This window comes from Spermophilus citellus, assembly GCF_964194105.1.
Source record: "Spermophilus citellus genome assembly, chromosome: 7".
In the NCBI taxonomy this organism is placed as follows: Eukaryota; Metazoa; Chordata; class Mammalia; order Rodentia; family Sciuridae; genus Spermophilus; species Spermophilus citellus.
This window is the reverse complement of record NC_138188.1, coordinates 33932671-33949808: the sequence shown is the minus strand read 5'-3', so window position 1 is coordinate 33949808 and position 17138 is coordinate 33932671. Positions and strand designations below refer to the sequence as shown.

General features: G+C 42.0%; 1 protein-coding gene across 2 annotated transcripts in view; it reads right to left on the bottom strand.

Annotated features, from left to right (window-relative positions):
- The window catches only part of PCCB (propionyl-CoA carboxylase subunit beta), a 57380-nt gene that overhangs the window by 14421 nt on the left and 25821 nt on the right, over window positions 1-17138 (bottom strand). For both annotated transcript variants that reach the window (XM_081302786.1, XM_081302787.1), the window contains exons 5-7: window positions 16747-16857; window positions 4538-4646; window positions 1107-1227 (exon numbers count right to left, since the gene is read on the bottom strand). In XM_081302786.1, the coding sequence (XP_081158912.1) occupies window positions 1107-1227; window positions 4538-4646; window positions 16747-16857 (341 nt within the window). The remainder of the gene's footprint in view (window positions 1-1106; window positions 1228-4537; window positions 4647-16746; window positions 16858-17138) is intronic.

Genomic DNA, 17138 nt, shown 5'->3' with positions numbered 1-17138 from the left:
ATAGACTATGACTCCTGCCTGCATCAGGTGGCCCAGGAGGGAGGCCAAGCCAGAGCCCACTCCCACCACCCAGACCTCCTCTCTCCATCACTCTCAGCCCTTCCTGTTCCATGTGGACAGCCAGAGGCTACAGTGACCCCAAGATGTGGCCTTGGTCAGGCCACCTGCTCAACAAGCCCAGCTCTCAGAGCTCTTCTCTGTGCTAGGCATGGCCCCGATGAGAAGTCCTCCTTCACTTTCCCCTACACACACAGCCACCCTGGACCAATGCAGGCCATGGGGCCAGAACACCTTCAAATGACCCCCAACCCTTCAAGAAGGCCAGCCGCACACGCATTCACAAAGAGGGCTATGTCTATAGTTTCTGGGCCTTGAGCAACCCTCCCCTCTAGGACTATACACGCTGGCCTCAATGGGGCCTTTGTGACATGATTTCAGGTCACCCCTGGCCTGTTCCCGGCCCCACAGATGGGAGCTCAGGTCCACGCCTTAGGGTAGTGTCTAAAAATGGCTTCCTTTCCACACAACTCTAAACCCTGACCACTGAAGTTCAGGCCATGTGAGCACAGGCAGTTCTAATCTGGAGAGGAAACGGGAACAGAGGAGGGGAGCAGCAGTCTATATGGTGCCCACATCAGGCAGTGACCCCAAAAGCAAGAGGGAAAGGAGGTCTTTGTTAAGTCACCAGGAGCAGGCCCGCTCCAGGACTCTCCCAGCCTTTGGCAAGAACAGTGTGCACGGGCAAGTGTCCTGAGGGACAAGCTGTCTGCATCCCTCTGCATTGATTTATTTCATGTCAAGACAAAAAAAAAAAAAAAAAATCTTTCATTTCCGAGTTTGGATAACCCAAATCTCTCTTAGGAAGCAAAATGTGTGGTCCCCCAGCCCTATAAGGTATCCAGCAGAAACTACCACAATGGGGATGTGCATAAAATCATCTTTCTTTGCTCTTGCACCCAGACATGCTACCACCATCCCCATATCTAGAAGCCACACTGACCCTACTCCACAACCTGCTCCAGAATGCCCAACGATCCTGGAGGTCCGGTCAGGGCAGAAAGGGAAGCCATCCTGAAAAATGAGAGGAGGGACCGCCTGTCACCCACCTGGGGTCGTGGCACTCGCGGATGGGAGCCTGGTCCTGGCTGCTGAGGGGCAGGTAATTGAAGAACTCCCGCAGATTGCACAGGGCATCGACGTCATTCTCGAAAGCTCTGTGAGCCACACCTGAGAAAACAGGGAGGATAAATGGGCCAGGGCACCAGTTGGCGCTTGGACGCTGCTTCCTGCCCATGTGCCCTCTCTGGGGCTCTCGCCGTAGACCACAATGACAGCTCTATCCTCGAATCCTCTGCTAAGGATGGACACTGCACACCTCCGACCTTTGGACTGAGCAGCAACCCACACAGACGGTTCTGTGCTCTACCCTCACACTCCACAGAGTCACACTCCGCAGGGTGACACTCCGCAGGGTCACACCTTCCTTACTCAGGTCTGTGCTCACGTCCCCTCCTCTCGGTCCTCCCACCCTCCACTTCCACCCCTGTGTGTTGGGGGGGCTCTTCACACCTTCCCTGTCACACCTGCTGCCCTGTTCCCTGCAGGATGCTCCCTTAGAGGGCATCCCACCACTGCCATCCCCTGGCAAGGCCACTACCTGGCCCACGACGTGCTCAACAATGGAGAGGGGAAAGAGGGACTACCTGACCCTAGCCAGGGATCAAGCCACTGCTCCTGAAGAGCATTCTGAAATAAAGAGCAGCAAACAAGGTCATGAATGCAGTGCAGCAAGTGACCGAGGACTCTCAGGTCGGCCTCACCAGACTCTCTGCTTCCACCGCTGCCCCTACGGTCTCTTGTCTACACAGCAGCCAGGAGGAGCTTTTAAGTCAAATCATGTCATGTCTCTACTCCTGGCTGTCCACGGAATAGTCACTCTCCTACCCCAGGGCCTCTGATTGACTCTTCCTGCTGCCTGCAATGCTCCTCCCTAGACACCCAAAAAGAACTTCCAACTGTTTAATCCTTGCCCTCACAGTGAGGCCTACCCTACCCACCCCATTTGAAACTTCAGTCACCCCAATTCCCTTTGCCCTGTCCTACTCTTCCACATTATATATTACCTTCTGACATGCTATCAGATGTACTTATTGTTAATGTTTGTTATTATCTATCTTCTCGACTAGAACACAGGCCCCACATGGGCAGAACTTGTTGCTGTTCTGACCACAGATGTGTTCCCAGCCCCTAAGGACAATGCTTCCTACCCAATGAGTAAAAAGCATTTTTGATGTAACAAAATTCTTTCAATCAAGAAGTATTTGTAAATTAGTACAACCACTTTGGAGGACGGTCTGGCAGTTCCTCCAAAAAGTTAAACATGGTGTTATCATTTCATCCAGAAATCCTATTTATAGGTATGTATCAAAGGGAAATGAAAACATACATTCACATAAAAATATTTATAGTAGTATACTTAAGAGAGCAGAAAAAGTAGAAATGACCCAAATATCCATTAACTGATCAACAGACAATAAAATACAGTAGGGCTGGAGTAGGAAGGAGAAAGGAAGCTCAGTGGTAAGACACTTGCCTAGCACATATGAGACCCCAAGTTCTATCCCCAATACTGCAAAAATATTCATTAAAATATTATTCAATCATACAAAGGAATGAAATATTGATTCATGATACAAAATGATAAACCTTAAACAACTGATGCTAAGCAAGACACAAGTCACACAAGATTACATGTTGTAGGATTCCATTTATATAACATATCCCAATAGACAAACCCACATTAATAGCAAGTGGGCTGATGGTTGCTTTGCCTAGGGCAGGGAATGTGGGGTGCAATAGGGTAGGAGTGCTATTGGGTACAAGGGGTAATGGGGTACTGGGGATGATGAAAATGTTCCAAAATTGTGGGAATGATTATACAACTCTGAATGTATTTAGAAACACACACACACATACATACACACAAACACACAACTAACTGCACATTGTAAATAACTATTGAAAGTGTGTGATCCAATGCCAAGAAGGAAGGAAAAAGAGCAAGATGGGAGTCTGATACACAGAGCATCTTTGGACCTTGCTTAGGGGATACAGGATCAGGCACGAGACGCAGACCTTTAAAGGGGCTCAGGCCCTGAAAGACTACCGCATACTATTCTGAAAAAAAAACACAAAAAACTCGGGGCTGGGGTTGTGGCTCAGTGGTAGAACGCTTGCCTTGAATGTGTGAGGCACTGGGTTCTATTCTCAGCACCGCATATAAATAAAAAATAAAGGTCCAGGGCTGGGGATGTGGCTCAAGTGGTAGTGCGCTCGCCTGGCATGCGTGTGGCCCGGGTTCGATCCTCAGCACCACATACCAACAAAGATGTTGTGTCCGCCGAGAACTAAAAAATAAATATTAAAAATTCTCTCTCTCTCTCTCTCTCTCTCTCTCCTCTCTCACTCTCTCTTTAAAAAAAATTTAAAAATAAAGGTCCATCAACAACCAAAATAAATAAAATTTTTTTACAAACTCCTAAAATCATGTTACAAAGGAAATCCAATGTCATGGGCAGAGCTTCATTACTTTAAGCTATCAAGAGAAAAAACAGGCAACAAAGAACATGCGTCCACCTGCTTGGATGTACATCATGTATTCACACTCACAGGCCCAAAAGATGGCAGAGGTATCACAGAAAACTCAGTGGTGATTATCTGTGGTCGATGGAATTTCTATTTTTACTACTGTATATTCTACCATAAACACTAAATACCACTGATATTAAGAGTAAACAGCATATTTTATCAAACCAAAGACATCACCAAGACTCAACATATTTTATATCCCAGTGAGAAAGAAACCACTGCCAATTATGCCCCGAGATAATGCATCTTCACTGATATCAGAATCATGCCCTGCTCTCCATATAAAGTTTTGTGCCTTCTTTAGGAACAAAAATGTTTTGTTTCAATGCCAAAGCACAGACTTTTACACATTTTAACTGTGGCATGAGTGGTTAAGTAATCCCAGAGAGGAACTGACCAATCTCATGAACACACGAACATGACCGTCATGTTAAGACCTACCTGGCCAGTGGGAGTCGGTAAAACACTACCTATCCTTAAGACATTCTCCAACTTTGGAGTCACAGACCTTTTTGTTAAAAGTTCAACTGCACATATATACATCATACCTACTTATGACCACCATTCCAAGGATTCGTTTTAAAATTAAAGAATAAAAATTAAAGAATATTAAAGCAGGGGCTTGGGTGTGGTTCTGTGGTACAGCACTTGCCCAGCATGTGTGAGGCCCTGGGTTCCATCCCCAGCACCACACCAAAAATAATTATATAAAAGCATTAATAACACCCTAGTATTCATTCCATGTCTGCAGGCAATACACTGTACTACAATCTCCCCAAGTAAGTCCAGCCAACGAAATGACATTTTTAGAAATCTGTCACCATTCCTTTTGGCAGTGCCCCTTCCTGGCTACTTGCTCATATAGTAAGCTCATCCTCGGGCCTCTCACCTGACATGGTGGTGTGGGTCTTGGCGCCACCAAGCTCCTCCTGGGTGACATCTTCATTGGTGACAGACTTCACGACTTCAGGGCCAGTGATAAATAGGTAGGAGGTGTCCTGAAATCAGATTTCCAGAACTATCAACCTCAAATCACCAGAGCAGTTCAGATTCTGAAGCTCACTCCGCTTCAGGGAAGGCAGCGGCTTGACAGCAGAACAAGACTGGGAGCAGGGGCTGGGGATGTGGCTCAAGCGGTAGCGCGCTCGCCTGGCATGCGTGCGGCCCGGGTTCGATCCTCAGCACCACATACCAACAAAGATGTTGTGTCCGCCGAGAACTAAAAAATAAATATTAAAAATTCTCATTCTCTCTCTCTCTCTCTCTCTCTCTCTCTCTCTCTCTCTCTCTCTCTCTCTCTCTCTCTCTCCTCTCTCTTTAAAAAAAAAAAAAAAAAAGACTGGGAGCAGACACCCATCCAGATGAAGACCTGAGTTTTCCAGGCCTCCTTGTCTGATGCTTTTTTTTTTTTTAATCTTTCTTGCGTGGTTCTATCTCCTCAAATTAACTCACAGTGTGATGAATATCTCAGAGTCCTTCATTCATAGAACTCAGTAACAGGTGACCCTTACTCAGAGTTTGCTGAGAACCAAGTGCTTTTCTAAGCACTTCACAGGACTATGTCAGTAAAATCTATCTACCATATCACCCCCATGTACATTTGGGGAAACTGAGGCCCCTAAGATGGTATGCAACTAATCACTGTAAGTGAAGACACTTAAAGACACTGATAATCAATACATGGGCACTCAGAGGGTGACAGGCTTTTGATTTTTAGTTTCTAAGTTATAGATGATAAAAGGTACGCTATAAAAAATTTAAACACAAGAATAAGGGATACAGTGGAAAGTAAGTCCAAGCCTGGTGCAGTGGTGTAAACCTGTAATCCCAGCTATTCGGGAGGCTGAGGCAGGAGGATCTCAGGTTGGAGGCCAGCCGGGGCAATTTAGCAAGAACTCGCATCAAAATAAAAAGGTCTAGGGGCATAGTTCAGTGGTAGAACATTTGCCTAGCATGAGCAGAACCACAGAGGAGGAGGGGGAAGGAAGGAGAAAGTCCATATTCCAGGCCTGTTTCCAAGCTTCCAATCTCCTTCCCCTAAGACACCACTGTTTCTGATTTATCCTTATAGAGACACCCATGCACATGAGCGCATTCACACACACACAACACACACACTCACACACACACAAACACACATACATTTATACGCATATATCTGTCCTCTTATTTTCTAATGTAACAGGGACTTAGAGAGGCTGCCTTTGCTGACAGCAGTGACCCCCCACTTAGGTCTACACATGTGCAGCGGGTAGCAGAAAGTAGGGTAAATTTACGGGCACCTCTGCCTTCATTTGGTATCTGCCTCCTTTATTACCTTCAACTTTGAGTCAGGCCCCTGCTGAGCTCAGCACGTAGACATGTTAATCATTTAAGGAGTGTTCATCTAAAAATTAGCGACACAAGGTTTATTTGCCCTAAATCCCAAACCTATCTCAACCCTCTTGAGTCTGAGACAATACATGCAGCATCCTGTTTCACAGCCCTGGAGCGGGGGCTAGAAGTCTGCAGTCACTGACGGACACCTTCCAGAAACAGCAGGAGCAATGTGTCATGGGAGCTCAGCTGCCCCCTTCCAGGACCCCAGGTCTGATGGATAAACACCCTGAGCAGCAAGAGGAAGCTGCCCCCTCCAGTGACAAAGATCTCTCTCAGGCCACCTCTCAGAACCAGAGCCCAGAGAATGGGCAACCAGCCACAGCTGGACAGAGACTGCTCAACAATTCAAGCCTCTCGCCACCCCCACCCGGAGTCTTCCTCTATTTCAATCTCCACTCACATCAGCACCCCAAAGACAGGGCTGACATGCTGGATCTCACTTTGCCTTCCTAATAGAGTCACATTGATGTAAGTGTCCTTTTCTGCTTTCACCATTATATTTTCTGCTTGGTGTTGAGGCAAACGACAGGATCTGGTGGGGTTTGGGGTTTGGTTTTCCGGGAGGTGCAGAGTCAGTCCTCTGGCCTAGAATGTTGGTAACACTAACAAACATTTTCTTTCTTACATAGTATCTTTTTCATTTATAACACAAACGGTATCATATCTATAATATTCCCGAATTCGTTTTCTTTTTAAACCATAGTACTATAGTTTGAAGATCATAAGATCAGTATATTAGGACATGTATTGTAACTGAACTGTCACCTACAGATGGACAGTTGTTTCCAATATTTTGTCAAATAAGCAGTTCTACAATAAATATTTTACTGTAGTCATCTCTGAACTGACTATTCATTTTCTTTGCCCATTTTTCAAGTGGACAAGATTTTGTTTTGTTGCGATTTGGTTTTGTGTTTGTTGGTACTGGGATTGAACCCAGAGGTGCTCAACACTGAACCACATCCCCTTTTTATTTTTTGAGACAGGGTATCACGAAGGTGCCTAGACTGGCCTTGAACATAGAAACATAGATCCCCCTGTCTCAGCCTCCAGAGTAACTGGGATTACAGGTATAAGCCACGGTGCTCAGCCAACTGACTTTTTACAAACTAAGGTTCATCCTTAGTCTATTATTTGTACGGTATCAGTCTTTTGTGGTTCCTTTGTTTGGAATCTTGCTAGAAACATCTAGATAGAAAGATCCCGAATTCCACAAAATTTCCAAACAAATGTTCATAGCAGCACTATTCTGAACAATTAAACTGGAAATGGCCAGTCAGCATGTAAGAAGCTGGACTCACAAGTTTTTACTAACCAGTAAAAAGCTGAACAAACTGAAAAATCAAGAGATCTTAGATCTATCAGAGAGGTGGAATCACAGGGCAGATCACTCCAAAATCTGAGACTGGCAGGTAGACAAACACAGAGAACTGAGGCTTGTCAGAGCAGAAATCCTGAGTCCAAACCTCCAGGGAAGCCAGAGCTGAGTGGAACCTGAACTTCACTGAGGAGCTACCAGAGGCTCAGCAGGTAATCTAAGATGAATACTCCAAAAGGGCCTAGTGACTGAGGGTCTTGTACTTGAAAACTGTACCAAGAACTTGCCCAGGTTCTCAGTAACTATTAGTGAAAACCCTCCTGCTGCTTCTGGCAAGGGGAGGGGACAAAGGATCATTTTGAGCCAGTGTGTGGAGTTTTATCAGAGATAACTGACCTGAGGAAAGAAAATACCTAACTCCATCCCAATCCCTGCCCCCCTCCAGGAAGCGGTGAGAGGGAGGGGACTGAGAAATACCTAGGGTTCACACTCCAAAGCCCAGGGTCACTGGAAGACAGGACCTGCTCAGGACTACAGAATGCCCCGCCCCTTACCACCATGTGCCTCAAGGCCATGCATGAGGCCCTGGGTTCCATCCTCAGCACCACACACAAATAAAAAGGTATTGTGTCCACCTACAACTAAAAAATAAGTTTGGTTTTTTTTTTTTTTTTTTTTTAAGTAAAAAGATAAAGACTTTCTCAAGGGCTGGGTTGTGGCTCAGTGGTAGATTATTTGCCTAGCATGTGAGGCACTAGGTTCAATCCTCAGAGCCACATAAAAAATAAGTTAAATAAATAAATAATAAAGATACTATAACTAAAAAAAAATACTTTAAAAAGACTTTCTCAGATAAGCAAAAACTGATGAAATCTATCGTTAGTAGATATTCTTTGCAAGAAATGTTAAATTGGGCTGGGGATGTGGCTCAAGCGGAAGCGCGCTCGCCTGGCATGCGTGCGGCCCGGGTTCGATCCTCAGCACCACATACCAACAAAGATGTTGTGTCCTGCCAAGAACTAAAAATAAATATTAAAATTCTCTCTCTCTCTCTCTCTCTCTCTCTCTCTCTCTCTCTCAAAAAAAAAATGTTAAATTATTTAGAATATCTTTCTGAAGGTAAATGATAAAGGTCAGAAACTTGGAGCCATATAAAGAAAGAATATTACATAAGGAATAAATGAAGATAAAATTTTATTTTTTATTCTTAGTTGATCTAACATAATTTGTTCAAAATAATAGCAACAATACATTCAATTACATATGCATATACACACATATACATGCATACAGAGAAAATGAATAACAGCAATAATCCAAGAGCTGGGAGGAAAGTGAATTACTGTTATCCTACTGCTACCCAGGAAGTGGTACATGTAATCTGAAAGACACCTGGGTTAGTTGCAAATGTTTATCGCAAAGCCTAAGACAACCAATAAAGTTCAAAAAAGAAAAAAAAAGTATAACAAATGTGCTAATAAAGGAGAGAAAATGGGATCGTATAAAATGCTCAATTAACCACAAAAGGGCCAGGCACAGTAGTGCACACCCGTAATTCCAGCAACTTGGGAAACTAAGAAAGCAGGATTGCAAGTTTGAGGGCCAGGTGGGCAAATTATACCTGCCTTAAAATTTAAAAAAGGGGGTGCTCAAAGGTGGAGTGCCCCTGGGTTCAATCCCTAGTACTATTAAAAATATGTGTGTGTGTGTGTGTGTGTGTGTGTGTGTGTGTGTAAACTAACAAGTGATTAAAGCAGGGTTTCAAGATACAAAGTTATTACACAAAAGTCACTTTCTTATACCAGAAATGGACAAGTAGAATTGGAAATTAAAAACACTACCATTTACATTAGCACCACCAAAATTAAATGCTTAGGTATTCATCTAACAAAATATGTACAAAAATCTATGAAAAAACTACAAGAGAAATCAGAGAACTAAATGGAGATACTCCACGTTCAGAGGTAGAAAGAGTTAAGATTGTAAAGATTTCATTTCTTCTAAACTTCATCAACATATCCAATATAATCATAATTTTTTAAAAAAAACCTCAAGTTATTTAGTAGCTCTAATAATTCTAGAAGTTTATATGGTCAGGCAAAACACCCAGAGAGCCAGGAGAAGCAGAGCTGGAAGAACGACACTATTTCACACGCTATCAATGCACAGTTACCAGGACACTATAGTGGTGGCTGAAGAGTAAACAGAACAGAACAGAGAATCCAGAAACAAACACACAGAGGCTATTAATGTTTGGCAAAGGAGCAAAGGCAATATATTGGAGGAAAGAGGGACTTTTCAAATTATGGTCTGGAGCAACTGGATATCCAAATTAGGGGGAAATCATCTAGAAGATTCAACACCCTTCACAAAAATCAACTCAAACTGGACCACAGGCTTAAATAAAAGCAGTAAGGAAAGTACACACATACTAGAACAGAATATAGGAAAAAAATCTAGATGATCTTGGTTCAGGTAGTGACTTTTTAAAAGAACACTGAAGGCATAATCATGAAAGAAATAAGGTATACTTGTTAAAATTAAATTTTTCTATTCTAAGGAAAAGACTATCAAGACAAGGAAAAGACAAGCCACTGACCACAACAAAGTATTTACAAAAGAAACATCAACTAAAGAACTATTATCCAGAGTACAGAAAGAACACATAGAACTCAACAAAACACAGTCTATTTAAACAAACAGGCCAGAAACCTGAACAGAAAGCTCACCAAAGAAAATATACAGATGCCAAGTAAGCATGAGAAGATGCCACACACCGTCCATCTTCAGGGAATTGTAACCTTAAATAAGATACCAGTGCACACCTACTAGAATGGCTGAAACCCAGAACACTGATAATGCCAAATGCTGGGGAGGATGTGGAACAACAGGAATTATCAGTCATTTCTCATGGGAATGTAAAATGGTATGGCCACTCTGGAAGACAGTTTGGCAGCTTCTTATAAAACTAAATATACTTTTAACATATGATTCAGTAATGGCACTCCTTGGTATTTACCCAAATTAGTCAAAAACATACATCCAAACGAAAACCTACACACGGTATTTACAGCAGCTTTACTATAATGCCAAGACAAGGAAGGAACCAAGATGTCCTCTGACAGGTGGATGGGTAACATAACCCCCTAGCATCCAGATAAGGAATGTTATTCAGTGCTAAAAATAAGTGAGCTACTCAGCCATTGAAAGGCATGGTGGAAATTTAAATGTGCATTAGTAAGTGACAGGAGCCAATCTGGAAAGGCTACCAACTGGATGATTCCAACTATGTGACATTCTGGAAAAGGCATAACTAGATAGGCAGAAAAACAGTAGCTGTCAAAGGATGGGGGGAGGGTAGGAACAGGCAGAGCACAGAGGATTTTTAGGGTAGATTGAGGAGAGTCAAACTATTCATATGAAAAATGCCATTATATGTTTGTTAAAACCCACAGAATGAACAACATCCAGAGTGAACCCTAAAAGGGACAATGGACTTTGAGTAATGATGTGTCAATGTAGGTTCACCAACTGTAACAATGTACCACTCTAGCGAGAGCAGGGTATATACAGGAAATCTTTGTGCCTTCTGCTCAATTTTGCTATGAACATTAAAGTTCTCTAAAAAATTAAGGTCTATTTTTTAAAAAAAAACTAAAAACAACCTAAAATGTTCATTAGAAGATTAATGTCTAAGCAATTGACCTAAATAAACGGGCTGGGGATACAACAGCTCAGCTGTAGAGTGCTTGCCTCACATGCACAAGGCCGTAGGTTCAATTCCCAGCATCACAAAAAAAAAAAAGCAGCAGCAGCTAACGCTCCTCCCACTAATGAGTACATTTTTTCCATATGACTTTTTATACATAAAATATCATTTTGTATGATTCCATTGATACATAATCCTAGAAAATGCAAATTTATTTGTAAAGACAGAAGGTTGCAAATTTATCTATAGTGACAGAAGGTAAGTCAATGGCTACCAGAAGATCAGGTTTTGTTAAACAGGGAAGAATGGATTACAAAGAAACTTTTAGGGGTGCAGGATGTTCCTTGTCTTGAATCATATAGTAACTGCTTTATGGATTTATACAAACATCAGGTTGTATACTTCAAGTATGTATAATTTATCTCACATTTCAATAAAGTTGAAAAAAATGTATAAAGCCAGACGTGGTCACATGTGCCCACAGCCCACCTTCTCAGTAAGCTGAGGCAGGAGAATCTCCTGAACCCAGGAGTTCGAGACCACCAGCCTAGGCAACCTGAGGACACCTTGCATAAACGAAAAGGGCCAAGAATAGCCCATTTCACCTGAGAACAAGGTGGGCCAACCTGCAACCTGCTCTACCAGCTATCAACATCTCCTGTAGCCACCCTGACTGAGATAGTGAGGCACTGTCACAGAAATAGGCACACAGACCACCAGAGCTGGATTTATGACACACGCGGCATCGAAGAGCAGGAATGGATGTTCATTTCCATAAAAGGCTCTAGATTGACAAGGTCAATCACTGAAGAGAAAAAATGGGGGAAGGGACTCCTACTTCAAACCATGCATCAATTCCAGGAAGGTAAAGACAGGTAAAACAGGCAAACCAATAAAGCTTTAAGAAAATGGAAACTACCTTCATGAGCTTGAGGTAAGAAAAACTCTTTTCAGAATTAAAACTACTACCCATAAAGGAATGTGCACATGTGAACTTGATTCACATATCAAAGCAGGAGAGGAGCCCGCTTAAAGGGCAACCTGGCCTGGTTAAGGACAATACGAGCATCAAAACAAACAACAGTAATGGATTATAAACCACTGGGCAAAACAGGAATTCTTGAATTCACATTAATAACAGATCAAATAAACATATCTTCAAGAAAGTAGAGTCGCCAGGCATGGTGGCACATACCTGTAATCCCAGCAGCTCAGGAGGCTGAGGCAGGAGGATCTTCGAGTTCAAAGCCAGCCACAGCAAAAGCAAGGCACTAAGCAACTCAGTGATACCCTGTCTCTAAATAAAATACAAAATAGGGCTGGGGATGTGGCTCAGTGACTGAGTGCCCCTGAGTTCAATCCCTGGTACAAAAAAAAAAAAAAAAAAGAAAGAAAGAAAGAAAAACAACAAGAAAGTGGAGCTCTTCCTTAGAGTAAAACGCCAACTGAGGGCTGGGGCTGGGGCTCCACGGTAGAGCACATGCCTAGCATGCGTGAGGCACTGGGTTCAATCCTCAGCATCACATAAAAATAAATAAATAAAATAAAGGTATCATGTCCATCTACAACTTTAAAAATATATTTAAAAAATAATAAAAATTTAAAAAACTTTTCAAAATGCCACTTGATAGAAAGCAAATCATGGAGCTAGATAATCATTTTATTAAACATTAAAGTATGGATTAGTTTAGAAAATAAACCAATCAAGGAGAAAAAGTGAGATGCAGTTCTCAAAGTATCTCTCCAAAAAGCACCATTAAGTTACAAAGAGAAAACCAGGAACTCCGTGGGGGAGAAACAGACCACACCTTGAGCTGGCTATCAAAGTGGCATCACTCATAGGGAAATATGGGCATCTCTGGACTCTAGATGGAATAATCTAAGATGATACAGCAAGCCTTACGTAACAAACTCAGATACCAAACCCAACTCTGATCCCCAGGAAACATCAGATAAGCCCATTCTGGAGAACAAAATAATTTATCTTGTATCCTCTCAAACTGTCAAAATCATGATGAAAAGTCCAAGGAATCATTTCAGCTTAAAGGAGACCAACAAGAAATGACAAGAAACAAGAAATGATCCCAGGTAGGCCATGTGTTTGGACACAACACAGGATTTAATCAATTTTGAGAGTGAAATCAATCATAATGGGATGCAACTAAAAACAGAAGGAAAACTAGAAAATTTATAACATGTGAAAAGCAAATAATTTTAAACCATCAATGAGTCAAAGAAAAAATCACAGGGAAATTTTAAAATATGGAGACAAATGAATATTAAAAACATCATACGAGGGGCTGGGGCTGGGGTTCAGCAGGACAGCACTTGCCAAGCATGTGTGAGGCTCTGGGTTCAATCCACTTAAAAATAAATAAATAAAATAAAGGTATTGTGTCCAACTACAACTAAGAAAATACTTTTTAAAAAATCATACAAAAACCCAGAACACAGTGAAAGCAACACCAAAAGAGAAACTTATAGCTCTAAACACATTAAAAAAGAAGAAAGGTCTCAAAACAACCAACTTTACACCTTGAAGAACTGGGGTTTAAAAAAAAAAAAAGAACTAGGGTGGGGGTTGTGGCTCAGCAGTAGAGCACCTGCCTAGCGCGTGTGAGGCACTGGGTTTTATCTTCAACACCACATAAAAATAAATAAATATATATATAAATAAATAAAGATATTGTGTCCACCTATAACTAAAAAACAGATACTAAAAAAAAAAAAAAAGAACTAAACCTACGGCTAGCAGAAGATAAATATAAAAACAGGAAAAGCTAACAAAACCAAGAATTAGTTCTTAGAAAAGGTCAATAAAATTAACAAACCTTCACCTAGATATTAAAATGTCATCATTACCCAAAGTCATCTACAGATCCAAGGCAGTCCCTATCAAAATCCCAATGAAGTTTTTAAGTAGCAAGAGGAAAACCCAGCCTAAAATCAATATGGGACTTCATAGGATTACATACAGTCAAAACAATCTTGAAAACGAAGAATGAAGGTGGAGATCTCATGTCTTCATTTCAAAACTTACTACATGACCACCATAATTAAGACAGAACACATCAATGGGAGAGAGGAAGCCCAGAAATAAACTCTCGTGTGAATCAAATAACTGCCTCAATACAAAAACTGGTATTATCAGTGCCCCTAAATAGAATAAAAATATATCTTTCATCATATGTTAAATGTACAATACATTTAGACCCATTTCTCACTTCTGTTCCGTCCCATGATCTGTCCACTCACTGCATGTTAATGAAGCCATTTTGGTTACTGCAGCTTTATAATGTACTATGGCACTGGCAAGCTAGCCCTCATTATACTTCTTCTGAAGTGTTTATTCTTACAGGGTGTTTCTTCACCCCACATGAACTTCATAATTACCTTTCAGATTCTTTTTTAAAAAGATGTTGCATTTTGGGGCTGGGGCTGTAGCTCAGTGGAAGAGTGCTTGCCTAGCACATGTGAGGCACTAGGTTCGATTCTCAGCACCACGTAAAAATAAACAAATAAAATAAAGGCATTCTGTCCACTTTCAACTCCAAAAGAAAAATTTTTTAAAAAAAAGTTGCATTTTTATTGCACTTTATTAAACATATGAAATATTTAAGATGTCAAATGATTAAGGTCTAACAATTAGTTGCAGGACAAGAAGACAGTTAGACCCTAAGTAATTCAGTGAGACCTTGTCTCTAAATAAAATTTAAAAAGGGCTAGGAATGTGGCTCAGTGGTTAAGTGCCCCTGGATTCACTCCCCAGTACCAAAAAAAAAAAAAAAAAGGCAAAGAAGGGAAAGCAGTTTGGAAAGAACCCCAGCAGCTAGAGGGCTGAGCAGGATAATGTAAACTGTCAATGGAAACCAAGAAGGTGTGGCCAGAGATAACAGGAGATGCCACAGAGGCATTGTGGGAGGGCATGAGAAAACAATACTGCTGAGAGATTGAGGGAGATGAGCAATAACTAGCATTCACAGTGACACAGAAGGCACTAATGACCTTAGAAGGACAGTTTAGTAGATTGGGAGAACAAGGCTAAATTGACATGAACAGGAAAAGAGGGTGGGCACAGCGGTGCACATCTGTCATCCCAGCAACTCAGGAGGTTGAGGCAGGAGAACAGGAAGTCCATGGCCAGCCTGGGCAACTCAAAGAGACCCTGTCTCATAATAAAATAAAAAAGGCTGGGGTGCAGCTCAGTGGTAGAGCATTTGCCAAGCATGTGCAAGTCCCTGAGTTCAATCCCCAGCACTGCAAAAAAGAAGAAAAAAAAAAAAAGGTGAGGGGAGGGAGAGAGGCACCTATAGGGGACAGCTTTTGTTTTTAAAGACAGAAAAGACCTGCACTTGATTAAGTTCTGATAGGATACAGTAGCAAGGGAGAAAATGGAAGTAGTAAAGAGGGCTGGGGATGAGCCAAGTGGTAGAGCACTTGCCTAGCATGTGCAAGGCCCCAGGTTCAACCCCCAGTACTGCAAAAAACAAAGTTCCCATATCCTTGCCACCCTTTAAAAGAATGTAATAAAGCAGCAGAGAGAAGGGTCAGCATTAGGCCACTGAACAGGCATGGAGAGCTGTGTTCCCCAACGTGCACAGTAAGGATGGCCTCTACCAGAGGAGCCACTCCTGCACCTCCCCTCTGTGCTTGGGGCAGGAAGGAGAAGTGCAGCAGCAGCAGCAACAGCAGAGAGGTGACGTGCCTGGATTTAGTGGGCAATGTTCAGGGGATTCTGCTGTGCGCAGGAAGCAAGAGCTCTGGTCATCTTAATTGGTTAAACCCACCCCTTTTGTTGAACATCTATGTGGCTTTCAGTCTGACATTAGGAGCAGAACAGCTGGGTCAGAGGATAAGCACTTTAGAAACTTGAATTCCTACTGCTTTGAGAAAAGTGACTATTGTTACTTTGCATCTCCTAACCTTCCTGTCTTAGTATTTATTGCTCATTTTTGTTAATATTCTAAGAGAAAAAGGCTGATTTTAAAGTAACAGATTAGGCTAGGGTTGTAGCTCAGTGGTTGAGCACTTGCCTCGCATGCGTTAGGCACTGGGTTCAATCCTTAGCACCACATTAAAAAAAAAAAAAAAGAATTGTGTCCATCTACAACTAAAAACAATATTAAAAATAAATAAAGTAACAGATTAAGGGTATTTGCCCACATGTTAAGTCGAAGAAAGCTTCATTTACAAATAATTTTAAATGTCATTCCATTAAAATTATAAAATAAAAATATGCACCTCTCAAAATGAAGTTAGATATCGATTTATTCAAAACCATTTCAAAAAATGAAATAAAATGGCAAATAGTTAAAGAAATAAATGTGGGATGACCAGAAACAATATGCTAAAAATACAGAAATGCCTCCTGTGAGAAACCTTTTGAATAGGAGTCAAGAGACGGTCACCTGCCTGGGAAAAGGATAGAGCCTTTAATTACCTAAAAACCATTTCAATTCAGATTAACAAATCAAATTACCCACCACTGAAGCACATGAGCACCTCCTGCTAGTGAACCCCATGAGCTACAGATTCCATGCCAAAACCTCTCCACTAAGACCTTATCATCACCTTGCTGAATGCCAATGAGAATGCAGCTAACAACCTAGATTTGGGTCAGGAATCATTTTTATTACAGATAAGGGGCTGCAGGACTCTCAAAGGGCATCAGAAACAGGCTCTTCTTTCTTACCTTCACCATGAATGTGAAGTCTGTTAGGGCCGGGGAGTAGACGGCCCCACCAGCACATGGGCCCATGATCAGAGAAATCTGCGGGATGACTCCGGATGCTGTGACATTCCTCTGTCAAAAGAAAAAGGCAAAAGCATCTGGTTACAGAGGTGTGAAGGCCCTACCTGTGGGAAGATAAAGGAAACAGTAGCATTTGGCTTCACCTGCACAGAGAGGTTATACAGGTGAAACCTGCTCAGTAAAGCTCTTCCAGAATTATGTACACAATTTCCTCCCCTAACTTGTGGGACAGTTAGCATGTTACTTTCTGGGGTGAAGATCTTCTCTCCTCTCTGCTCCTCGGCAGCTGTTCCCCAAAACCTCAGCAGGATATGAGCTACAGAGAATTGTGC